Here is a 26,884-nt window from a genome sequence, read left to right as displayed (position 1 = left end):
TGCCCTATCTAGGCAAATAAAAGAGGAAAGAAAGCTTCTGATACAGCAAATTCCATTAAACAGATTGATGTTTTAAAGAACAGGGAATGGATTCTGATACCTTTATTTTTCTTTTCTTTTTTTGAAGATGCAGCCCATTTAATTAGTTATTGCAATGAATGATTTCTTTCAAGGCAATTTATTTCATTTTGCCCGCAGATAATTCTATTGAAGCGCCTAGAGTCTGAATTGTACAATTATCATATCATCCTATCTCTGCAGATATCCAGCCAAAACAAGTTCTGGGGCTGACATTTTAATTTGTATTTGCGTTTCAGCTCTGCCAGATGACTGCAGTTTCTTGAAGTGAACTAAACCAAAAAAAAACCCAACAAACCTCCTGTGAACAGGTGGCAAAAATGCAGCAAACAGACTTCTTTTCATCATTCTCTTCGCATTATCTTCCCAGCAAAGAAATCTTTCTTAGGATCTGACGCTGTCAGGAGTGCACTCACCTTGCTGCATTTTCATTAGCTTCTAGTGAATTCTTTTTTTTTTTTTTTTTTTCCTAGGGTAATTTAGTGAATCTGTTTTCTCTGTTGAGAGAGGCTGCACAGTGCTGGGCACTGCATAAGCACTTGTACGCATGCCTACCATAAAACAAGTATTTGGAACATCCCCAGCAATGTGCTGCATGGCCCTTACCCACCAGTAGTTTTAATAATTCTGGTCAAAATTAAGAATGGACACGAAAACAGCCTTATGCACATCAAAACTTTTTTTTTTTTTTCCAGGTATGTCAATTTCGGTAAAGTGTCACCTTTTCCTACAGCTGTTGCTTCATTTATAACCACTGAAAACTTGAAGTTTTGGTCATGAAAACATGTCGTAAGAACAGAAATGAACAGAAGTGAATTCAGTAGTAACCTGAAATGTTACAACATAGTCTGTACTATGATCGTAAAGACCTGAAATGCTCTTACCATCAACCAAAAAGCTAAATATTTCTGAAAAATCTGATTTGCTTCATATATGATGGAAGTGCTGGTAATCATCTTCATTTGAGAACCCAACAGCTGCTGTATTAATAACGTGCAGGTAAGGGGCATGGCACTGCAGAGCAGTCTCTAAATGCAGATGATTTGTTATGATGCTGCTGATGCAAATACTCAACAAAGCTTAAAAAAAAAAAAGTGGCTGAGGCTATTTGATGTTGCAAGGTTTACGAATAGGACTGCAGTTGACATTGCCCTAAAGGACTGTTATGGTCAAAGGAGTTCTTCTGTCTTAATGACTGGAGTTTATAGGATGGATCCTTACACACATATGTAGTAATAGTTGATGTTTTTCTTTTGTCTTTTTCTACTGGCAAAATCTGATAAGAAAGGAGCGTGGAAACAGAACTGCTGCACTAAGTGAAGAGGAGATGATTATTTAAGAGCCGCATCCTCTGGCAAGTGTTATTTCACGTACACACACGGCTGTGAACAAAGGAGGCAGCCGGCACAACTGCTATCAAATTCTTACTGCTTTAGTCTGGAGAGAGGTTCAGGGATTTGGTTTGCTCAATGCGCGTGGACTGGACCCAGAGCAGCGATCACGGTGGGGAAGCAGAGGAGAGGACAGCTGAGCACTGAGCGTCCGCTCGTGCCAGAAAGCCAGCGTGCATCAGATCTGAGCCTCAGCCTCACACAGAGAAGCTAATAAGCTGAAGTAGTAGCTTGTGCGTTGCAAGAGCAAATATTGCTGCTGGTGAGTGGTGTCAGGAGGCAGAAACCACTGAATGCCCCCAGCTGTGCCGTATCTCATCAGGAGGGTGAGCCTCTGCGTGCCACCCAGTTACGGTGCTGGTCTGAGCTGGCCTTTGGTAGCCCAGGCCCGCATCTTTACAGGTGACATGTTCGGTATTTTTCCTTTTTTGTTAATTTTTAACCATCCTGTAGACTTCCTGGGTGTTCCTTCAGTTGTTGGCTCTGGCTGTGCCACAGCTGCTGCCACCATCACTCAGCTTGGTTCTCCGTGCTGCACGCTTGTGGTAGATGGGGTGCACCAAGGCCTGAGACTTACCTCTGAAACTCAAACTAGCAGTAGAGTGAAAGCCAAGCAAAGAAGAGAGCCTTCTAATTAGGTGTAATGACAGGGAGGCCAGACAGCATGTGTGACGAGGAGGTTGGAGCTTTGGTGAGTACGTGTGGCTGGGGGCAGCCAGCAGACCTAGCAGGTCCAGGATTGAACGGCAAGGTGCAAAACCTTGTACGCTGGTTTTGCGTGTGTTTTTGTACACGTCAAGTCAGGAAAGAATGTTTTCTTGAAGGTGAAGTCTGGCATGGCTTGTAGCCCATACTCTCCCCATGACAAGGCTTGTGCCCACGCTGAGCTGCTGAAGAGATGAAGCTCTCCAGCAGACCTTGTCCTGCCACAGGCCAGCTGCTGGGGGTGGGAGCAGGGCAACTTCTGCGGTGTTTCAAGGTGGGCGAATGTGTAATTTGGGAGTCAGCGCTTGGGGTCTCCAATGACTGACTGCAAATCAACCGGGAAAATGTGTTCTTCTCAGGCTGATGGAAACAGCAGCTGCTGCATGAGCAGGTCTTGGCTGGGTGGGATGGTGGTGGGCCTGCGGTGAGCAGCCCAGGTGGCTTACGTGGGGATCTCCATTGGGTGTTTTTGAGTGTGAAAATGTAGAAGAATGCATGTAAAACATAAGTCAGAAGAAATTGTTGCAGGCCCAAAGCTTTCAAAGACATTTTTCAACAGGACAAAACCCTAAAATCAGATGCAAAAGTAGTTTGTGAACAGGGCTCCCAGCAAGGGTTTTACACAGTCACCTGGGGCACTGAAAAGCAGGCTGCTCCTTCACTCACTTGGGCGTTTTTGTGCACTGTCAAACTGGAGCAGGGGGGAATTTCTATAAACTGTGGGCTCACGTTATTTTATTATTTCAGCATTATATTTAAAGATAAAATGCCAGAGGTGCTGGAGATCACATGGAAAATAGTATTAGGGAACATATAATAGTTTAGCAAAACACTGGCTGCCATAGAAATTTTTTTTTTCACAAACATCAGTACTTGTTCATCAGTACTAGCAGGAGTGGGATTTTAGTTGGTGGTGCTTTTGTTTTTCTTGTCTTTTTTTCCCCTCTGCCCTCAGTGTTTCTGAGGATGCCATTTTGGTAGTGCTGGAGATGGAAAGCCACACTTCATCCAGAAATTGTACACGCTTCTCCCTGTGCCTCTGTCCCAGAAGGACAGGGCACCTTTATCTCAATTACGTGTACTCCGACCTTTTCCAGTCTGGCACTGTGAATAAGAAAGCCAGATGTTAAAGAAGTTATGGGTCAGTCTGAACCAAATAGACTGATACCCCTAAACGATTTCAAGTGGACTAGTAAATCATGGTTGATTGATAATTTTTAAAAATTTGCATTACCTATAGGTTATCTACAGTTCTAAGGTGAGGACCAGGGTATGTTGTGCCAAGTGTCCTGCAGACACAGCATCTTGCATTGACTGATTTAGATGATCTGGCCCTGAGGACTTCAAGTATGCCTACGGGTTGGGCTGGAGCTGAACGGCTGTGAGCCACTTGGTTTCTCAAAGGATACACTTTTAATGGTATCTTTCTACCTGTTCTGGTCCATCTGCTGGGGAGACAGTCAAGTGTTAACTTATTTTTGAAAATACCACTTCTGCCTCTGATAGGGCATAAACACATCATAGGACAAGGGAGACCTCGGTGTAATTTGAAATAGTTTTATTTCCAACGCTCGTGCCCCATGGGAAATCTTTCTGTAATACCCCAGTTCAAAGTTTTAAAATGTTTGTTACCTTTTATGTGTACTCAGTATTACAAATAATGGGGGAAATACTTGCGATTTCAAATGGCATCTTGTGAAAAGTGAAACAAATGGCTAGATACCCATCCTTTCCCTGCCCTCTCCCAAAATTTACCCAGTGAAGTCATTTGTGACTGTTTAAGGCAGCTGATTCCAAGAGGTTGGAGAAAAAGTTCCAGTATTCAACCTGTGGAGGCCATTTTATAGGCTCTTTTTATTTTACACCCATTTATTCCTGTACTGAGTCCCATGGCTGAAGCCATCCCATCAGCAGCTACGGGAACCCCCATTTCCTGGGGACTGTCACCCGATGCTCACCTACCCGTGTGTTGCAGTGGACCTACAAGGCTTCTGCTTCCATCCACGAGCTCATCTTACATCATTTTCCAATTGATTCATGGGCTTCTCAGACCCCCAAGTTTCTCCAGATGTTATTTCTAATATGCTATACTCATGCCACTTTTTAGCTTTCCTTGACTAAGAAAAATAATTTGTGTTCTTCATCCTCCCAGTGTCCATAAACATTATTTTTCAGACTCCTGATGTAAAAATTTACTTTCACAAGCATGAGAACAGACTGGGTGGCAGTGTTGAGTGCTCACTGTCACCTCAGCTGTATGGGGGGGGGGGGAGGAAAAAGGCAAAATCACCTCCCAGCTCCCACTCATGGCACCTCTCATTCAAGACTTATGAAAAAATGTTTTGGGGTACTCCCAAAGCGTGTCTGTCATTTAGCACTGACGGATGGGCCCCTGGAGGAATGCGTGGCCCTGTGCAGAAGGGAGAGCCGTGGGGCTGTCCACCTTGTCCTTGGCAAGGCTTCCAGGCGATACTAGTGGGAGGTATGAGGATGGGTGGACTTGCAGTCTGAAGGAGAAAGCAGAAGGGTCACCAGATTTGGAGTGCAGCTGGTGGCTGATGATGAGAGCTGTTCTGCAGAGGCTGACACCTGGGCCAGTGCTGCCTAACATTTTCATCAGACCTGAATGGTGGGACAGGATCCATGTAAGTTCACAGATGACACCGAGTTGGGAGGAAGAGCGGGTACACTGGAGGGCAGGGCTGCTGTTCATGAGTGTTTTTTTTTTCTTTTAAAATCAGTTGGAAAAGACCTTTAAGATCATCAAGTCCAACCATCAACCTGACTTACTAAGTCCCACCACTAAACCACATCCCTTGGTGCCACATCCACACACATCTTAAATACCTCCAGGGCTGGGGACTTCACCACTTCCCTGGGCAGCCTGATCCAACACTTGACCAACCTCTACAGGAAGAAATTCTTCCTAATGCCCAATCTAAACCTCCCCTGGTGCAACTTGAGACCATTTCCTTGCATCCTATCACTTGATAGGGATCTTGGTAAGCTGAAGGAATGAACTGACAGAAACCTCATGTTGGCATTAGTGAGAGCAGAGCCAGCAATGACAGTTCTCCTCTACTTAGCAGGTATGAAAACACATCAGGAGTACTGTGTCCAGTCCCGTGCTGCCATGTAAGAGAGGTCTTCACCAGCAAGAAAGGGGCCGGCAGAGTGCTGCTGAGATGGTGAGAGGCCTGGAGGACGTATGAGAAGAGCCTAAGAGGACTGAGTTTGTTCAGCCTGAAGAAGATAGGGGTAAGGGGAGATCTAATTGCTTTATTACTCAGGAGAGACAAACTTCTCAGAAGTGCATGGCAGCAGGACAAGAAGCAATGGTCACAAGTTGTAAAACAAGGAAAATACTGACCAGGTATAAGGAAAAAATAAATAAAATCACACACCTCCCATATGGCTGTGTGTTTCTAAAATGAACGCTTGACACAAAAAGGCAGCACAATGTGATGTTGATTTGATCAGCCTGATCAGAATTCGGGTGTTATAAACACTTTGTTGGATAACGCACAGAGATCTATACATTTCACAAAAATGCAAAAGCCTCCCCTCAGCTCCTCTCTGCTGCTAAACTTGATATTGTACACTGGGAAGGTGTTGTCTTGGGCGGCTGGCACCTAGGGGACTGTGCCCCCTCTCACCCCCTGTACGCCCTCCCTCCAGCTGGACGCACAGGCAGCAAGCTCAGATCCTTCCCCCAGGCTGGTCCGGGCTGGCTGCCACCCCGCTGGCACCCCATCGTCCCAGCTCACAGGCACCTCAAATGTCATCGGCGTACCTCGCAAGCTACCTTGACCTCTGCTGCTCCTGATGGAGAACCAGAGGGAAAGCAGAGCCGGAGGTTGTTTCCTGAAGCCTTTTACAGCGTTCACCAAAGAGAGGACAGGCTCTCAAATTATACGTGGCTCATTACCCCCTTTATTTCTGAAACACCACATCCTAGAAGTCTAGCCATGATCATGTGCACGCTTGGGTACAGTCCTGCTCTTCTACTTACTTGCTCTGTGAACAGCAGTGAAATTGCTCTGAGCCACAACCAGCCTGAGATCAAGCTTCTGGTTTTACCATCAGCAGCAAACCCGTAAGCTCTCCTGGGCAGGATTTTGTTTCTAGTTCTGATTCACACAGTTAGCTGCTGCGACCCAGGGGCAGGCACAGGGCTCTCTACACAGATGCTAGGTGATTTTTAGGTGGAGTTTTAAGGTTTGGTTTTGACTCAGAAAACTGTAAATGGCCTGTGACCTTTCTGCAGGAAACATCAGCTCTGCTGCAGCTGAACCAGTTGATGCTGGTTCCAAAACACCTCTTGGGCTGTCTTCACCAGGAACAAAATGAAGCCATTCTTCATCTGTTAGCAAGCACCAGGCAAAACCCTACTGGACATGAGGCTTTCTGTAATTTTCTGCAAGCTAAGGGGTCAGGTAAGCCATATGCTTCTTACAGGCTGTAACCTGATGCACCAGCTACCAGTTGCTGTGTCTCCAGTTGGATTTTCACTGGTTGTGTCTGGAGGCACATCCACAGCACACGACAGAAGGTGGTGCCAGGAAACCAAAGCCCCACAGAACCCATGAGGCATCTTCCCCACAGCCTGTCGCTGGAAGCCCTCCATGTTACTGGCTCTTTTTCACACTGACATGAGCTTCTGCCTCACCAGAAGGTTGACACCAGCCTGTAAGCTCAACGTGGTAACTTTGAGTCGTCAAGTTTTCATACAACTATCTTTTGCAGGAGTGGAAATTGTTCAACGCTTTTAAAAAGATGTTAAACTCACTGTGCTATTTCTCTTAGGCATTCATCCCACAAACGCAGAGCTAGTCTTACCTGCCACCTTCTCACAGCAAGCACTGGGGCAGGCGAGCAGGAAGAGCAGTAGGTATTTGTATTTCCTGCGTGCTTGACACGACCTCTTTCTGTTCATGTTGCCATCTGCTGTGAAGTGCTTTACACGTGTTTGCCAAAGCTTCTTGATCTTTAAAAAACAACACTTTATCATAAATGGCCTGAATTATTCTGCACACGGCCTTACCTTTCCATGTATGCTGACATCCTTCGAGGTACTTTGCTGCTGTTCAGGATTTTTCCTGCTGGTTTCCACTGTGGGGATCAGCGCCCCGCTGACTTTTATCTCAGAACAGCTTTCCAGAAGGAAGTGCTCTCCACAGCGATATAATATCAGGGAAGCTTCACCTACTGCCGCAGCACAGCTCTGTCGGATGTTAAATATGGAATCCACAGATATTTTGACACACGGAAAAGACCTGCGCTTGGGGAAGTCCTTTATCATACGATTAAGCTGTCATTTAAATGGTGTAAAAAATAACTTCTAAGCAGAGGAAAAAGCAACAGTCATTTTGCAAATCACTGCTGAAGGTGAGATGATTGAAAGGGAAAGAGTGCAGCATTTTGTTCTGTTTTTAACTTGACTAAAATAAAGTGTCGCATCGCTTTGTACAGCAGAGGAAAAGATGGAGATTCCGCTGCTCAGATCTCTGGAGACAGATGTGTACTGTAATGAGTGCTCATTAAAACAGAATAATAGAATCAAGCACAAGCAGAAAAATGCTAAACAGAACAGGGGAAACTACTGTGCTCTGATGAATGCTTTGTCTCATCTCTGGAGAGGAATACAGCATTCCCTGGTAAGAGAAATTAAGTGTAAAATGCAAAGAAGACACTGAGTTGACATGAGCTGGAGATCAAACAGCTGCTGCGGCTGTGTCCATGGGACAAGCCAGCTTTAGGACATGTGCCCATCTACCCGGGTGGCTTTTCCCTCTAGGAGATGCACCACAGGAGCTTGAGCACTGAATATACCCCAGACAGGCCAGGGGCTATTCCTGCACCCGCTCACTAGTTGATATCACACGGCAAAGATCAGCCCCTCTGCCCAGGACCTGTTCCAGCAGTAATCAGCACCCTGGGACCACTCTCTGGGCTCCTCATCTGCTAGCAGAAAAGACCGAATTTAGCGAATGCACGGAAGGGTGCTGGGCCAGCCCAAGCTATCCTGTGAAAAATGTGGTGGCCTTAGCCAGGAGCAGCTGTTGGCAAGGGTGACTGTATTTTGGTAACGCTGTGGCTGGACTGAAGGCAGACTTAGAGTGGCTGGAAAGAGCCTGATGAATGAAACGGACTGAGCGCTAAGGAGTCATGACATTTTTCTGTGACTTCTTCCTAAAAGGAAAAAAAAAAACAACAAAACAAACCACAAAACCAGCCTCAGCACCCCAGGGACTGAAAATACGTTGCTTAATTAAAACTAAAAAACAATCATCAACCACCACAACAAAAAACATCTGCTTTATTACTTCTCACTGAAAGCTGGCTGAAGGGATTGGGAAGCCAGCACTGACAATAAATCCTGGAGTCCATTTCAGCAAGAAACCAGGCTGCGGAAGCAGCCAAAGCATCAAGGGAGAGATGAGCTGCTGCTGCTGCGTGGCCCTGGCGCGGCGTAGCACATGCTACCTTGCCAAGCAGTGAACTCAACTGCATCTGCAGAGAAAACCGAGGCAGTGGTGGGCCTGAAGGGTGTGCAGACCTGTTCCTCCTCTCCAGCAGCCTTTCCTGCCCCTTGGTCGGTGGGAGCTTGCCCTTGTTCCCCTCTCAAGAGCAGAGAGTCCAGGGAGAGCAGGCAGGAGAGCAGGAAGGGCTCTCCTACCCTAATTTGCCAAATCCTCTGCATCTTTCTGCATCCCCCCTGCTGTCAGATGAATGATTAGGAGTGTGATGATCCTTGTCCTGGAAATCATAAGAGGACGCTTTTGAGCTTGACAGCTCAAAATGATGATGATGGCAAACTTACTGCATCTTAAAAACATACTTATTTGGGCTCTCCGACAAGCATCATTTAGACCTCATACATCATGATAAAAAAATACAGATGAAACCAGTTCTACCATGTCTCTGATGTGAAAGTCAGTGTCCTGGTACAGTAAAATCACCTTTGTTAGATAAAGGATGATCCCCTGAGTTGAAAGGCAATCTTTACAATTAGCACAAAATAAAGGAATGAAACACTTAGGCAGGTATGAAAGAATAAAAGCCCAGTAAAATTAGGAAGCTGAAGATGCTCAGGTCAGAGCTGACCTGTGTGTAATAACCAAGTGTTGGTTGTTACATGCTCTACAGCACTGGGTTTGCTCCACTCACATCCCAGGTCAGAGGAATGCAAAAAGTAACAAATCCAGGAAGCATTTAGGAGGACCATATTTTCAATAAAAAACAAGGGGCGGGGCGAGGGCTGCTGTCTTTAAAAGCAATTCTAGAAAGAAACTTAGATCTATATAATACAATCCTGGATCCTTTCAAAATACCTTTAAAAGGTATATACGAGTTGGAGGTTTTTTTTAAGCCTGAGTATCTGCAAATGGAATTGTCTTTGTCATTTATACCAGATCAATGCTATTTCTATGCAATTTTCAGTGATGAGGGTAAAATACCCATTAACTGCACGGGCCCTGCACTTTGAATAGACATCAAAGATTCTGGCTATGCGACAGTGGTGAGGTTGTAGACGCTCTCTGGTCTCCTGCCATTCATAACAACTTCGTGAGATAATTTAGTGAGATAATTGACAGTTCAGTAAGAAGGGAAGATATGCTCTACTTAGTCCAAATGTCCACCTAACCCAGCAACTCGTCTCTGATGTGACCTACAGGCACTTCCGAGAAGGATGTAAGAAGAGGTACAGGCATCTGCAATGCTACAGCTGAGTCTCCTTGACCCAAAGGCTAACAGTGGGCTGTAGTCTTTCATCTCCCCTACCGAACCCATTGGAACTTTATTTTGCTCACTACAGCACGGCAATTATTTGATGTGCCTGATAGATAGCTTTCAATTATTTTATCCCTGTAAATATGCTGTTTACTATTGGCCACAGAAGTTTTCTGTTGCTTATCCATTACTAAAAGTTCATCTGTTTCCCTCTGCTTAATTGCAGACAGCTGACAAAAGTATCTGCTATCCAACCGGAGTGCACAAAATGCTATCCATTTGGAAAGGGGGCACAAAGTCGTGGCTACTGGGTGGTCTAAGCATTGCCAATGCCTTCAGTTCCTGGTTAATCCAAAACCCTCTTAATAACACTCTGTTTCCTTAGCCTGTGACGCTGCTGGATCACTTTGTGAGGAGGAGGACGTTATCTGTAAAAATGCAGCCAGGATATCCACCAGTTCTGTAATACCATGAATACTTCCACCATTTTAATAGGGATCCCTTTACAGGTCTGGCTGAGCACCATTAAGATTTGGCAGCTTTATACTATTTGATTTATTGATTTGGTCAGCCACTTTGCCCTCCTAATGACATTTCCATTTGAGACTGCTAGGAAGCCGCTAGGATGATGCCAGTGCTGTCAGGTTTGGAAGAGGCACCAACGCACTGATGCCAAGACAGATCCATCCATCCCTGCTGCTCCCCTGCCAGCCAGGGCAAACACGCTGCTCGTTCCTGGCCCTCCTGACTGCAGAGACAAGTTAAACGCACGTGTTGTGGTCAGAACAAGTTGGGTTTGTTGTCCTGCTTTAAGATACTGACAAAGCACAGGGCTGCCCAAAGAGACCCTCAGACAGCCCTGGCGATGTGATGTGATTTTTTTTTTGTCCATTTTCTTGCTTCGCCATCTTTTCCACCACTCCTTTGTCTCACCCCATTCTCCACCCCAGCTTCCTCCCAGACAGCCTGACCCTAATTACCTTTTTCCCATTGGATCCTGTTTTGATACATCTATATGCCTATTATTATTTTGGTATTGTTACCTAGGTAATCTTGGCTTTCTACAGTACTACTACTGAGGTGGTCACTGAGGTAGTGCTGTGCTGTGAGGCTCCAGTACCAAAAAGTCCCCAGTACTGCCCTTGAATCACCTGCAAAGTCTGGCTGCTTCCCATGGAACTTCCCCTAACAACACAGGAAATCCAGCCCTCCTCTGTCATGTTACCTAACCTTCCTACACCTTTATCCGTCACGTTGAGCACCTTCTTGTGTCTCAGCCAGTGTTTCTTCTCACATGCCATTCATTTAGCTAAACCTCAAGTCAGGCCTCAGCAATGGCGCAACCATTTTCGTGCCACCCCAGCAGACGACTCCTCAGCCTCTTCCCTCTGCAAAGAAAGTATCCAGTATGTGGATTCCTAAATCCCTTTAAAAAACAAAACAAAACAAAAAAAACACCACAAAACAACAATGCAAATAATTCATTTTACTTTCCTCCACAGCTTTTTCGTGACCGTCCTTACTGTATCCACAGATTGTCTGGGCAAGCTTCCTGCTTGTGACAGTTTTTATCAGAGGTTTCTTTATGCTTTGGCAGGCTGCTCTTCAAAGTCTTTTAGGATTTGCCTTATTATGGCTATCCATTTAACGAGTCAGAGGTCTCCATTTTGCATATTTTGTTTCTAACAGCCTTCTTAACCTCTCATCTAATCTCACACTCTTTTTGATGTCCTTTCAATCTTTTTTTGAGAGGAAAAATACATTTATTTTGTATACCTTATTGGGGATCTTGGAAGAATCTCTGAGCTGCCTGCCAGCAATTCAACATTTTAGCTGCTCCTTTAATTGGAAGTAGAATTCATCTTTACAGCATTACCTCTCCTAATGTTAAACCTCATTGAAATATTATGGCTTCTCTTCTCTTACAAGGGTGCTGAGTTTGAATAAACAGTCATTATTACAGAGCATTTGTTTGATACTTGCATGTTGAATCTCAGCCTTTTCCTTCTTCCTGTTGTCTCTGTCAGCAACGAGAGAGAAAATGTGCAAAGCAGGACAAAATTTTCATGAACTGAGCTTTTACCCTTACGGAATACATTGGACGTCAATGGGTGTGGTACCTCCACTCTACTGTATATAGATTTTCGTATCTATTGGAACATGCTTGATGACATGTCATGGCTTTTCTGTTAGGTAAAACATTTCTTTCTCCTCCTCCTTCTTTTTTTCCCCATTGATTTTTATTCAATTTTCAGTTTAGCAGACCGAATGGCTGGTAGATCCTAAGGGTCTCTATCGTGTACTTACGGTTCATGTTAAGTTAAAACCATTTGTTAAATACATCCTGATTACCATCGTGTTGTAGTATTTTTGACTGTACTTTAACTGCAGAAAGACAACTTGGGCATGACCCTGTTTGTCCCCTGCTCCACTCCATCATACTGATTTCTTCCTCTCTAGAGAAAGCAGTTAGTGCCCGTGTGTGATGTGAGGTGGAGAGGACAGCTTTGTCTGGTAGAAGTGAACATCACCAGGGTCTTCTCCAGATGTGGAGGCAGAGGAGAGCGCTGAGGTGTAGCACTGCAGCCCTGCCTCGTACAAGGGAAGCAGCCTCACTCCATCACTTACCTGGTAATCTGCCAACCACTAGGCAGGTTCAGAAGCCATGTTTTCATTGACTACGATAAGGACTAGTCAGCTTTAAAGTTAGAGATGTAGCTCTTTCCATCAATTCATGTGCCTGGAAAACAAGTTAGGTATTCAAGAAAATAATTCATATCACTTGTATATATAAATTTAATTTGGAAAATGAGACAGTTCACCCTTTTCTTTTGGCGTGCCTGTAAGAGTCAGAGTGGAAACAGAAGTCTGATCACGTATCTGATTCGCAGTTACTTAACAGGAAGATCAGGACCAATTTTAACTAAAAAGAGAAGGAATCCAAGTTAACGATTTCTTTCTACTCTTCTCCCAGTTAATGATCACTAATCAAACTTAGTATTTAAGTACTGACATCCATTTAGCAAGATCCACTGCAGATCCTTTTGCACACGGCAGCTGATTTTTTTTCACCAAAGTTGAGCATATACAATGAAAATAAATGGCAGTGGACTAGAAAAGAAGTGCAGTAGAAGTAAATTAATTTGGATAAAAAAAGGTAGACTTAGAAGGACACTCTGGCTTTCATTTACAAGTCTACATTCAAGAATTCCTGTTAGCTATTCTTTCAGACTTTTTGTAGCAAACCATAGCGCCTGGTATTTCCTTCTGCGGTGTTAGTGGAATTACAGAAGTTCAGCTGATATTTACACATCTGAATTTAATCCCCCAAGTTTTAGTTATTAGCTACTGCCATCTTTTGCTCTAGAACATATTTAATTTTTATATTTTTTAGCAAGAACACTGTTTTGTTATTTGAAATAGAATGTGAAATTCAATGACATAGACAACCATTCTTTTCTTATAAAGGAAAATTTATTTATAGTTACATATACCACATATAAAATTAACATTTAATTGAAACATGTAATTGTTTCAATCATTTATGACTAAACACTTACAATGTTGACTACAAAACTGTACAGTTTATTAACCGATTCTTACAGCATAGTGCAATTGTAACATTTTATAAACAAAATAGTTTGTGCCTTTTTTAAATAAAGTGCATTAAATGACTATCTTGTATACAACAAGAAGCTCTGTAGTTGCAATCCAAAGCTTTAATCCTAAGGGAAACTGAGGCAAAGATGTTTCGCTTCCCTTTAAAATTACTTGATATACTGGCAAGCTATGGTTCAAACTTCAACCACAGTTAAATGAAAAGACCTAAACAGTATAAGAAATAACCACAGGCCCCTATTTACGAAACCAGTAATTGGTTCTCAGACAAAAAGCACAACATGCAGAATTCAAATTACTGGTTTAAAGCCGCTTGGCTCCTAATGGGATGTGGGGAGTGCAACCTATCACCGTGCAGCTGCTTTTGCTAAAGCTTGCGGAATTCCATACGGAACCACACTGCAGTCAGTAGTATCAGGAGTTCACGTGCACTGCACAGTGTTTCCTAGGAACAGCTCTCTCTGAAAAATTCATGGATGAGCATGGTAAACCAGAGGTTATTTTTAATTGCATTTGGCAACAGAAAGGAAGTAGGGGTCTAGTTAGTATGTGTAGAAAATTATGAGCGCTTCTACCAGGGTATTCTAAATTTCATGGCCTGGAGTTAAATACTGAGTTTTAAAGCTTTTTTTTTTTTTTTCTCAGAGGCACAGTTATAACATTTTATTCTACGAGATTTCTTTTTATTTGTAAACACATTTACAATCAACTTTTGTAGGTTTTGGCTGTGACAATGAAGCTGAGACCAATGTACAACGTGACTGTAGATTTTAGCCTTGGAGTAAAAAGATGTAGGCATAGAAATTGGATAGATGGCTGACGTGGCTACTTCTAGAAATAATGACAAAAGAAGGGTGCCCACCTCCTAGAAGAGCCCATATTCTCCTCCTCGCTATATGCAAGGGGCTGCTATCAGCTCCAATGGAAAACACATTTGAGCACAGGCAAGCAGCCCTAGGGATTGCACGAATATTTTGCTGTATACGTAACCCATTTACCTGCCTCTTGAGCTGCAATACCCATTCTGCATTTTTGAAGCTATTTCCAAACTCTGGAAAAGCACATCTTGCTCCTGTACACTCCTATACTTGTGGGATCAGCCTGAGTTCAGGAGCAGACTAACACACGTTCAGCCCCTCTGCTCTGGGACAGCTGCTGGGTAACAATCTGCATGCTGGAGCACGCTAATTCCCAACAGCGAGCTACTCCCCTCCTCGCAGGTAAGGGCAGCCTCCGCTTCCAGAGAGTGGCAAATGCAAAAGAAAAGAGGTGGAATGTGGTTGAAACGTCACTGAAGAAGGCTAATTTATATCTTGTCTTCAGAAAGGTCTCTGCTGAGAGCAGAGCTTGCCTCCAAAACCAGCCTGTGATTAGCACTGCTAGAAATCCTCACCCCGTGCTCTTTTCTTGTGGGCCCCCTGGGGCAGAGGCACCACGAGGTGGACTGAGCTTTGCTCATGTATGGAGGGAGGACGTTGTCAGAGAGGAACCAACGAGCAGCAAAGCAAAAGCCCATGGATGGAACACAACTCCCTGAGCTCCACAGGACATAAAGGGACATGGGTATCTGTTTTCAGAGGGCCAGCTCATGCTGTTTTCATTTGTACACTACAAAATACCCCTTCCCTGAAAGCAGAGGGAGCTGAATTCCCTATTATTTTGCTGGGTTTCATCTTAGCAAATGCTGCAGTGAGAAGAAACTTCTCTGAGGACCAAAAGTAACGAATGCATTAAGAGCTCCACACCTTGGCTCCAGCTCTTATGAATCCTATGAGCAGAGGCTTGGAGAGCTGGGGCTGCTCAGCCTGGAGGAGGCTCAGGGGGATCTCATCCATGTCCCTAAATCCCTGAAGGGAGGGTGCAGAGAGGACGGAGCCAGGCTCTGCTCAGCGGTGCCCAGTGCCAGGACAGGAGGCCGTGGGCACAGCCGGGCACCCAGGAGGCTCCCTCTGAGCCCCAGGCAGCACTTCTGTGCTGGGCAGGTGACGGAGCCCTGGCACAGGCTGCCCAGAGAGGCTGTGGGGTCTCCTTCTTGGGGATCTCCAAAAGCTGCCTGGACGTGGTCCTGGGCAGCCTGCTCTGGGTGTCCCTGCTTGGGCAGGGGTGGCACCAGGGGCCTCCAGGGCTCCCTGCCAGCCTCAGCCCCTGTGGTTGTGTAGTGCCTTTCCTGGAATGCCCCTGTGAAAAATGTGTATTTGGTGTATCCTTTAAAAATAAATGTGTAAGAATTTTTAGTTACTGCAATGTCCCGCAGGTTAGCATCAGTCAGTGCAAAATGTGCACCTGTGCCATGTGACTGTGTGGCATGTTAGACTCGTGATCTGTGCTGTTTCCAAAGCATCTGTGAAAGACAGAGGGAGAAAAAACAGGAAACGGGTAAGCAGGAACATCTAACTGCTCTACAGGCTCATGTTAGTGGTAAATATCCCTCTTGTATTCTGTCCCAGATGCGGCCACACAGAACATACCTGCAATCCCAAAGCCTGCAGTGGGACATGTCCAAATTAAAGACACAAGAATTCACACACAACCACACAGGCTGGCTGAGGCTGGCAGGGCCCCCTGGGGGCCCCTGGTGCCACCCCTGCCCAAGCAGGGACACCCAGAGCAGGCTGCCCAGGACCACGTCCAGGCGGCTTTTGGAGATCCCCAAGGAGGAGACCCCACAGCCTCTCTGGGCAGCCTGTGCCAGGGCTCCGTCACCCGCCCAGCACAGAAGTGCTGCCTGGTGTTATTTAACAAACAAACACCACCACCACCACCAACAAAAACCTAGTTTGCTGGAGTCTGTTCCTTAAAAGTGGAAGGCCCCTCCATTTTCTAAGGTAGATCTTTGTAGCACAGAGTCTTCAGCACGTACAGTTAGCATTGACTTGGTTTTTCCTTGAAAACCAGGACCAGGTCTGGGCTCAGACATCACAGGACATCATATGTTTGGGATCAAATGGTTCGAGGAAAAAAAAAATTTCACCATTATAAAGAAAATGGTAACCGTTCAGTCACTTTTTTTTCCCCTGAAAGTGAATCAGGAACATTTCCAGGGTAAAGCCAATGCTCAAAGGTGTTCAATGAGATAAAGTGCTGCTGATATATTTGAGAGAGTTACAACAAACTGTAAAATTATGGGGTTAACAGACATTCTCTAAATGTTCTCAGTTAAGAAATCTATTTGTGAAGCTTGCACAGAGCTAAGAATTTATTTCAATGCTTTTGTTTATTTGTTTGTTTTAAAAGGGTCTTCTGCATAGAAATCTATTAAAACTGTCCCATATAAGATTCTACCTAAGAATGCAGCGCCATGCTTATGGGAGAAAACAAGAGGCAGGTTCTTGAAACAAAAAGGACTGTGCCAGACATCTTACTGCTGGGAAAAAAAAAAAAAAAAAAAGAGTAACCCTGTGGCCATCAGTTGGATTACTCTACACTACCAATTTGACGAAGCCCTTAAATGTGCAGCAAATGTCTCTAAGTACTCCAGGCACAGAAAAGTCTCCCCTCAACCTGGGGGGAAACCCCTAATACTGTCTTGTCCAGTTAAGTACTCAGCTCATCAGCAAGGATTTGTAAAAATTGCCTTTATATATGCAGAATGCAAAATAAAAGGTCTGAGGAGGCGAGGAAAACTCCCTCAAAAGGCAACTCAAGGTATTTGGGTTGGCAAGTTTAATTGACCTTTGTTTTCAAAATACAAGATTTACTCTCAACCCATTTGCAAAACCTCCCCTGGAAACTCTTCCTGTATCCTTCCAACGGCACAGAATTACTCTGCATCACAGCAGCGAGGCACCAGTTAATCGTAATACGGTTTCATCTAACCTACATTCAGAACTCTTCCAGAAGAGGTCTGTATAGCAGTGAAATATGCAACTGTTTCTTCTTTTTGTCTGGCTTGCAAGACCCACAATGATTTTGTGACTAAACATCAGCGCAGACATTTTTAGTGCAAAGGCACATTGTTTTCGAAGAAACAGGGACTGTGAAGTTACGGGCCCAGCTGGTCCTCAGAAAAAAAAAGGAATATATAATGACTTACTGTGAGATAACCAGCTCTTGGCTCTAATATTTTCAATATTTATCCACAAAAATCCTCTGGTTTCAAGTGGAACCATGACAGACTGTAATAGTCCAAATAAAACACACGAGGTTGTATTTTCAAGGGAGGAACACCTCACTTGTGATTGCATTTCCTCCTTTCTGTCCTCTGGACGCCATCCAACAGCAACAGCGCCGGCCTCAAGGACATGGGGACTGCTGCCCTGTGCCCCACAACAGCGGCAGCTCCAGGGCATCGTTCAGGTGCTCCGTGCGCGCCATGGGAGGCTCAAAATGCACAGCTCAAAATAACCCTCTCACAGGGGATGCCTTCATTCAAGCATCCTTCCCATCCGAGCTCAAGCACCAAGCTCTTGGCTGACTCCCCAGGCCATAAAGACTTGCTTCCCCTCATCTGTCATTATCTACTTAACGTGAAAGCAGACATCCTTGAGGTACACCCAGATCTGTGCCCATTAAAAGGATCTGCAAATTCTTGGTCTCAAGAAGCCTTTCAAGATTGCTGGGCATCCCATCATTCTTTTACTGAGCGACAGGGGGACATGAGCATGCCTCCGTTATCTCCCCTGCACTATTTTTAACTTAGTACATATAAAGCACGACCCTTCCTTTTGTTTGTCCTCTTTATAGGCAGAGATTGAGAGGTCTTACTGTCACTGCATTGCACATCTCTGGACTACCACTAAGCCAAACTAAATGCGGCACTGAAAGAGAGGATAAACCACTGTTTTATGTAACAGCATTCAAAAAATGTAAAAAAAATCAGAAAATTCAAATACTATTTAAAATTGTGTTTCCCAATTACAGTAACGCACTTATCCGCAGCAGCCTCTTACTTTTAAGCACCAAATTTCACATGCTTTTGGGTAACCCTGCTGCCTAATATCAGTCAAGTTACAGGGCTTCTTCCTACATGCAAGGACCCGCTCTATTAGGACTTAATTTACAGCGTGCAGTAAGTTATCTGAAAATTCTGTGTTTCAAAGCTTATCACTGAAGTTATCAAACTCTCTTCCTAAGGTGGCTTCCTGCGTATTATTAAACAGATGTTCTGTAGTTGCAAAGAGTCCTGACTGCAAGTAGCTGTTTGCTGCTTTTGATAAATGCGTAAAGGACAGATTCCTTCCTGCATTTAATGTATACGCTGGAGCAGCCACGTGTTCTGCTCCAAACGGCAGCCATGTAAAACATCAAGATGATTCTCAGACCTTCTCCCAAACAGATGTGATAAAACTGCATGTAGATATTTAACGTTAACCTTAATTAATCCTTTTACAAGTCCGGCTGAACTCCCCATCCCGCCCCCAGAAGTACACCACTGACACCACCTCCAGGACAGCCGGCCAGCAGCACTTTTTTTTACATGTTCTTCCATTCCTGCCACGCAGGATCTGTGTTCAGTGGGAGTGCACCTGATACAGACTTCTCGCAGCAGTATGACTCAAGGAAACGCTGTTCACCTATTTCTGGTGCTATCCCTATACACCTAGGACTCGATCTGTCTGCGCTGGTGTGCAGATATCCTGTCCCTGTACCCTCTCACAACAGAGCTGTTCTGTCAAACTGCTTTGTACCGGAACCACGGTAGTCCCCTGATTTTTGCTGCAAAAGCTTGTACACTGACTTGAGGGCACTTGGGATTTTCAAGACATTTGCCTGAGTTAGTTTCTGTTTGAAGGACAGAGAACCATTCAGTACCCCAGAGGTGGCTGAAAAGCTGGCTTTTCTTAAATAGTGACCACTCTGCCCAACTCAAGATTTCTTTCTTTACTGTACATAGAGAAGCAGACCATACATATTTTCTCTGCATCAAAGTCAGGGCCAGAATTTTGAAAAAAAGATTCTGAATGTTACAGAACACTGAATTTAAAAGGACTGAGCGTGCAGTTATGTGTCAGGGGCCTCATTTTTAATGATGCTGTTTTATCCCAACACTCACTCATACTGCAGGTCGCTCAGAGCTTTTGAGAAATGAATCCACAGCTATCTTATTTTTAAAAGCTACGTGACCCCTAAGAAAATGAGGCAACAGAACAGGAACTCTTTGGGGATGAAACAGCGGCTGGCCTTAGCCAGGGCTCACTGCTGACCATGGCGGGGCTTCAGTGACTCCAGGATATTTCGAGACTGGCCAAGGAATGCAAAGGATGGATGCAATCGCTTGTATCGCGGAGCACCCGTGCTAGGAAGACACAGCGACTGCAGCCGGCTTTTCAGCTCGCTTCCAAATATCCCAGGTATTGGTAGGGGGGTTCTTCACTGGTATCATAACCTGGTTCTTTTAAAAACCAAGCTGGCTCCAGAACGGGCTAGCACCAGTTATCACATCCATCTTGATGGGCATCTCGGATTTGGGTATTCTCAGTATTAAGTAACAACCAGAAATGCTAAACGCAATTAATTTATTGAGAGACCGCTGTAGAACTAAATGCCCAACGCTGAGAAGAGTAAAAATCCCCACTGCAGTACATTGCTCTCTCTAGCAAACAGCATGAATTCAGGATTCAAAACCTAAGGTAAACAGTTATTGCTGAGTAATCCTATCCAATAACTCTGTGACACAAGCCAACCAGAAATAATGTCCCACATCAGCCCTATAGCAACTGCTTAACAAAGGAAGACTTCTGCTTAAAGTCCTTATGCAAATTACTATTTTTTTGCCTAAAGGAGTATATTGCTTCCTTTCTATTGCTCTGAGTTTACTCAGCTGTTTATAGTACCTGCAACATGGAGGATTTTATTGCTGTTATATTAAAAACATTTTTCTCTTATTGCTGAAATTCTTACTGTTAGGAGAAACGGTTAAAAAAAGACAACTAAAATAAACCTTTCCCTAAGCTTTGAGGTTGAACGGGTGACAAAAAATGACTACAGTAAATTTTGCCCATCAAGATATGAGCCTGTTATTTAACTTAAGGTCAAGTATGCCAATAAATTGAAATGAACTTTAAATCTTTAAACTGAGTTACTCATTCATTAAAAAATCTTTTGTCACTATGATTAAGATACTTCACTGCACATAGCATTGTGAATTCAACAACGGCCATACGCAGAGGTGCTGTTCAGTGGGGCCATAAGATGACAGATTCCTGCATGCCGCCCGGATTTCTGCCAGTTTCAGAAGGACTGTGGATGGATACTGGCGCCTCACCATAAAGAGGTGAGGCCTATGTGTTCTGAGGTAAGAGCAGTGAGATGTTTACCTCCACAGCGTCTGAAACGCCCGAAAGGCAGCTGCTTTTCTTCTCGTGGAAGTGAGGTAGGTGGCTTTGTACCCACAGCTCAGCCTCTCCTCCCAGTAATTCACTCGCAGGGGCGTTATCCAGCATCCCCCCAGTACTGCAAACCATGCTAAAGCTTGGTCTGGCAGCGGTGGGCAAATCGACGTCACTGACTTCCAGGATTTTCCAACCTATGCTGCACAGTTGCAATTTAAGAACATTTCTGAAGAGCCAACATCCTCAGTGGTCACAGCAGTAGCTCGGGAGGCAAAACCCTGCTTCTCACCTGTTTGCGGTGAAAGGCAAAACACTCGCTACTCACCAAATGAGGGCAAATCCCATCCCTACGAGCCAGTCGTGTGTGACTTCTATAATTAATCCTGCTCTCCTCTGTTTGACTCAGACTGCTCCTCAGGAGAGGAGCTTCCAATTACAAATCTCTCTGCTCTGGCACACGGATAAGGTCGGCTGCCCCGGCACTCTAGAGAGCCTTTGCGGACTTGGGCAGCCTGTGGAATGAGGAAGATGACAAGGACATTGGGTGAACCAGCATGAAAGAGGGGACGATGTTATTCCCTCTGTGCTTTTTCTGCCTTGCCTACCACCCAGGTAGAAGAGAGAAGAACACTAGTGCCTGTGAGGTGATCAGAGATGAGAACAGGTCTGCATAAGCAGCAGAATGGTTGCCCTCAGGACTGAATTATGGTCACAGTTGTAGCTGCTCATCCTCATAACACTGCTCGGCAATTTGATACAGGTTAACAATTGCAAAAAGAATAAGAAAAAACAAAAAGAGGGGGCTAGACTTTGTATGACTTCAACACATCTCATTTGTTATTTTAAAAAGTGCCACTCTACATTATTCAGCCTCTCTACATTATTCAGTTCATGACTTTTGCTGCCATTTATTCCCAGTACTTTGCATACTTGCAAAACTGCACGCATACAGAGCATGGATATTTATGAAGTGATTATTTCTTATACAAAAATCCGTAACAAAATAGGGACTTGGCAACGACTAGAGTTTCATTAGCATTCAGAAATAGATAAAGAACACCAATATCCTACGCGGAGTAGGGGCCACAGTCTAACTGTGCTGAGCATCTGTAAATTGCAGCGAAGCCAAGGGAGCTGCGCGCTCACAGCTCTACTAGACCATGCCATGCAATTATTAAACTAATCAGATTACAAAGTAAGAGCCAAATATCATGAAGGTTGAATCAAGTAGATAATGGAATTTGAACCCAGCATTGCAACTTAAATTAGTTATTGCTCATAAAACCTCTACAGAGCCTCATTTACAGACAATTCATTCACATTTGAGATTCAGCTTTGTGTATAGCATATGATCCTAACATCACAGAAACTTTGCCACGAAAAGCTACAGTCACCCAAACATCCATGTGAAAAGGACAGATTCCATTTGGAAAAATCCAGACCAGCAACACAGTTGTCTCTACAATCTATACTATACAGGCATATTTTTTTCATTGAACTGTAAATATTGCTATTTTTACACTTGAGATTTTTTTTTAAACTGTAACGGAAGATACTGAAGCAACAACACAGTATACTGACTTCGACATTCAAGGGAGTGTAACCTCCTACTGATGCCAGGGCATGGCCACAGCGAGCTCCCATGAACGCCAGTGGAAGTGGTGCCACGGGCTCCCATGCACTGACAGTAGTGTACGCCTTAAATTTCATGAAGAAATTGCCCAGGAAGGTTTCCTCTCTGACAATCACGTCTTCGAATTAGAAAACAACATTGTATTCCTATTGCATTCTAATGTGGCTTCAGTAAAAGGTCAGAAGCAGTTTTAAATTTAACCATGAGAGGAAGCTTTTTAGACCAGAACTATCGTCCTATAACGAAGTGAACTGACATGCATACAGTGCGCAGAATCACAATCTGTAATGGATGAAACTGCCAGAGAAGGAGAAAACGTCGTTTCATGTTGCAGTTCTGGTTGCATACAATTACGGACCAGATATGCTCTGAGAATTTATAAACTTCTGTATTATAAATTATAGCAGAAGAGCAAAACCAAGTGTAGTAAGTGCAAATGGTTTTGACTTGATAACAAACTTAGGGGGAACCATTTCATGCAGAAATGAACTAAATACATGTTGCAAGTAATTTGTAGGCTATTTTATTTGATATTTCCTTATAAAAAGGCAAACTTGTCCGAGAAACTTGGAAGTGTTGCCTCTATTACAAATGCACAGCCGAAAGAGGCCATATTGTTTCATCAATTTTGAAACTCCCCACTGAATTCTTTTAAAATTAATAATATAATGAGCTCTGATGCCCCACATCTAAGAGAAAACAGACGCCTGGCTTTTGAATTGGAAGACAAAGCATATCTTCTGTTTCAACATCCAGCCAGAACTCAGTAAAGGCCAGGTAACTCTTTAAAAATAACGATCAAGCTAATTCATGCTGAGACATAAAATAAAAGCCATACAAATACTTCCTCACTTAGAGCAAATCTGCTGCACTGAGATTATTATAATACATACCATATAAACCAGTACAATTGGCCATTATTTTGAAGAGTATTCTGATGATATACATTTGGGTTTGTGGTAACAGGACACGTGTTTTCTTTTTTTTTTCTCCTACTTTAGTAAGAAAAAATGAGGGGAAAAAAATACCCTGACAACGGACCGTAACATGCAGTATGGCTGAACTCAATCACATAAACAATTTCAGATGAGGTATGCTGTTTCAATCTACTTTTAATTAGCAAACTTAATGTAAAATTATGGCAAACGTGGCAAAGTCTGGGTTATATATTCATAACAAAAGACCCTGAGCAACATTATAAATCTGTAAGAACGCTGATTATTTTGATTTTGGAAATCTCTCTTAAACCGCTTGATTCATTTTGGTCTCTGGGGTTTGCTGTTTACAAAGAGGTCAGCACATTCTGTGGTTTTTATACGAACCCATCACACACCGTTTAATGAATGCATCTAAACCAAAGACAGTGTCGCAAGAATGTCTGGACAGTAACGCGTTAAGCAGCGTGCTCCTAGCTGCCAGTCAGACATCACTGGGCGATCTTGCTCTCTGGGACAGGTTGGAAGGAATACAGCCACAACAGATGAGCCAAAGTGCTTTCTGGATCTCCTGGTTTCTAAAAGCATATATTACAGGATTGATGATGGAATTGTAGGTAGCTGGCAGGAGGGTGGCATAGGTGTATATAGAAGGATAGGTGTAATCTGCTATTAGAGAATAGAGTGTAAAAGGCATCCAGCAAGCAGCAAAAGTCCCCAAAATAATGGCCAAAGTAGACACTCCTTTTCGGGTGGTCACATAGTGGGAAGTGGCCAGGAAATGGTGTTGCAAGGCAATCTGATGGGCATGGCGCATCACGATTTTACAGATCTGAATGTAGAGCTGCAGCATGAGGGCAAACATAAGCAAGAAAGAGACCGAAAGGACAGCTGCGTTATTTTTAGTGAGCGGTCTGATAACACTGCAGGTGGATTCATCTCTGAGGCAGTTCCAGCCCATTACAGGCAGCAGTCCAATACAGATAGATGCTCCCCAGAGCAATATAAGCATGACATAGGTAAAAGTGACAGTCCTCTCTGAATTGTAAGTCAAAGCGTAATACAGGGAGAGGTAACGATCAACAGTAATAGCCAGCAAGCTGCCGACAGATGCTGAGAAAGAGGCAACAATCAGTCCAATCGTAACCAGTTTCGTAGCTTCTGATTGCAGCAGGTATGCAAAAACGAAATTGATGATCAGTCCAATTCCCGCTAAGAGATCTGCGAGCGCCAGGCTGCCTATCAGGAGGAACATGGGGGCGCGGAGACTGGGGTTATGGAAAATGATAAGGACCACAATGGCATTTTCGCAGGAGATGAGGGTCCCTGAAGTGCACAAGACAATGTCCCAGGGGTTTACCAAGAGCTCTGGCTCTGGGTCTACGACAGGAACCAGGGAGGAGCCTGCAGCTGAGGCATTCTCGGTAGAGCTGGCTTCTACATGGTCCTGAGGCAGCCAGCTCAAATTAACCTTCAGATCTTCATTCATTTTAACCCCTGTCTTCTTCAACGGAAAGACATTTTTTTTAATGTTCAGACACACAGCACTGGAGACAGCACCCCGAGAGCATGCAACGCCCAAGAGACGGCGACACCAACATAACGTGCGGGCAGGCACTTGTTACGTAAATGTGACAATTAAAAATAAATGAGAAAAGAGGGAGAAAACACTGAAAACCGCCCGAGATTATCTGCCAAGGGACCGACACCCTGAGGGATCCTCAGGGTAATTCCCTTCACCTGCAGAGGGAAACAGGCACAGGACAGCGCGCTGAGAGCCCATAAAAGGGTTTAGAAAAAAACAACACACAGATTTAAGGAACAAAAACACACAATCAAACCCCAAACGCTGCAGCCAGAGGGTGTAAACCCGTTATTCAGCAGCCTGAGCGGCGGCTGTATGCCCGACCCCGGGGGTGGGGGGGCTCCTTCACCGACCCCCCTGTGAGGAGAACCCCGCCCGGGGATGAAGGGGGGGGGGGGGGGGGGTTGGTATTTATCCTCACAAAACTCACAAAAAACTCCGCGCAGGTACCGAAGGGGCACGGCTCTGACACCACGACGGCCCCCCCTCCCCACACAGCCCGGCGCCGGTCACCTGCGTTTTCCCGGAGGAGGAGGAGGAGAAGGAGGAGGAGGAGGAGGAGAAGACGAGGGTCGCCAGCGGCGCCCGGCCGCGCTCACACGGCTCAGGCGCAGGGGGCCGAGGGAGGGCGCAGGTGCGCGCGCGCCCCCCCCAACCCCCCCCCCCCAAAGCCTTGCGCGAGCGCGCAACGGTTTTCGGAGGGGAGGGGGGGGGGAGCTCGACTCGTGCGCGCGCGCCTGCGCAGGTGCTTCCCGCCGCGTGCGCGCGCGCCTGTGTGGGGATGGGAGGGGGGCGGGCGGTGCTGAGGGGGCGCCGCGCCCCCACCGCCCCCTCAGCGGCGTCCGCGCGTTCGTGTAATTACAGAATCGCTAGGGTTGGGAAAGCCCTCCAAAATCATCTGGTCCAACCACCCCCCTACCACCAATGTCACCCACTAAACCATGTCCCCAGCCACCACGTCCAACCTCTCCTTGAACACCCCCAGGGACGGTGACACCTCCACCTCCCTGAAGTTTTGTGGTCCTGCGTGTTGTAACAGTATGAAAATGAAAATATTGTATAAAATATATAGGGACTGTGCAAAGCATCTGGGCAGGAGCAGGTAGCACCCGTCAGAGAGCCGACGGGAGGTCAGGGAAGCCGGCTGTCACCCTCCTAGGACATTAGGGACATGCGGCTGTCACATATTTAATAGTGCAGGTCAGCACTGTTAAGGGTTGTTGTTGAGCTGGAAATTGCAATTCCTCTGAGGCCACAGGGATGAGGAACCACGCCACTCAGTTGGTGACACCACACACAGACATTTGCCTACAGAAGATGGCTTCCCAGTGGCCCCTATATTGCAAATGGAGAGAGGCATCTCCTCCAGGGCATGCCAAAATAGCGGGGTAAGTTGGGAGGCTGAAACATCTCTAGAAGAGCTTGAGCACTTTTAAGAAAACATGCTTTGTCCTCATTTGCACTGGCATATACCTACAGCACGTTGGAAAGCCTGGACCTGGACTCGGCAGAGAAGAATTCCTCCTCCCTCGTTGAGTAATGGGTTCAGGCCTAACCCTGTCATGGTGCTAAGGCTTGTGAGGCTCTGCTGGGTGACTCAAGATGATTTATCCTTACTTCTGGTGACCCTCCTTCTTCATAACAAGGACTAAAAATGGATTTCACCTTGCTGCTGATTGCAGTCTTTGTGATTTATCTGTTGATTTCTTATGTGACAGTGTAACAAATGTTTTCTCTTCATCTAGACTGAGTATGTCTGTTGTGTTTCAGCATCCGTCACTCCGTCTTTTAGAGCAGTTGCATTAAAAAATGGCAAAAGCTTTTCTTCATCCAGCTTTAACATTTGTTTCACAAATGGGGAAAACCAGCATTTCAATTAAATATTTTAATTTAGGACTTTGGAGAGCTGTGTTTATTCACTTAGTTAATTTGTG

General features: G+C 44.9%; 1 protein-coding gene across 15 annotated transcripts; it reads right to left on the bottom strand.

The window, feature by feature from the left end:
* Positions 1 to 8,592: 8,592 nt before the first annotated feature.
* GPR12 (G protein-coupled receptor 12) lies at positions 8,593 to 25,635 on the bottom strand. 15 transcript variants are annotated; one of them, XR_010828363.1, is made up of 5 exons: positions 25,464 to 25,631; positions 12,731 to 12,831; positions 12,537 to 12,648; positions 11,171 to 11,296; positions 8,593 to 8,933 (listed from the first exon to the last, which is right to left on the bottom strand). XR_010828363.1 is itself a non-coding variant. In XM_066989746.1 (2 exons), the coding sequence occupies exon 2, from the start codon at positions 24,852 to 24,854 to the stop codon at positions 23,850 to 23,852; it is 1,005 nt and encodes a 334-aa protein (XP_066845847.1). In that variant the 5' UTR covers positions 24,855 to 24,869; positions 25,381 to 25,621; the 3' UTR covers positions 15,646 to 23,849. The 15 variants fall into 15 exon arrangements, 5 of the variants coding, with proteins under 5 accessions (XP_066845847.1, XP_066845846.1, XP_066845849.1 ...); XR_010828358.1 differs by having other exon boundaries at positions 11,139 to 11,296; positions 25,464 to 25,629; XR_010828364.1 differs by lacking the exon at positions 8,593 to 8,933 and adding an exon at positions 9,557 to 10,656 and having other exon boundaries at positions 25,464 to 25,632.
* Between the last annotated feature and the right edge of the window lie 1,249 nt (positions 25,636 to 26,884).

This window comes from Anser cygnoides, chromosome 1 (assembly GCF_040182565.1).
Source record: "Anser cygnoides isolate HZ-2024a breed goose chromosome 1, Taihu_goose_T2T_genome, whole genome shotgun sequence".
NCBI classification, from domain to species: Eukaryota; Metazoa; Chordata; class Aves; order Anseriformes; family Anatidae; genus Anser; species Anser cygnoides.
Note: the sequence above shows the minus strand (reverse complement) of the source record. Positions and strands in the feature narration are given on the sequence as shown.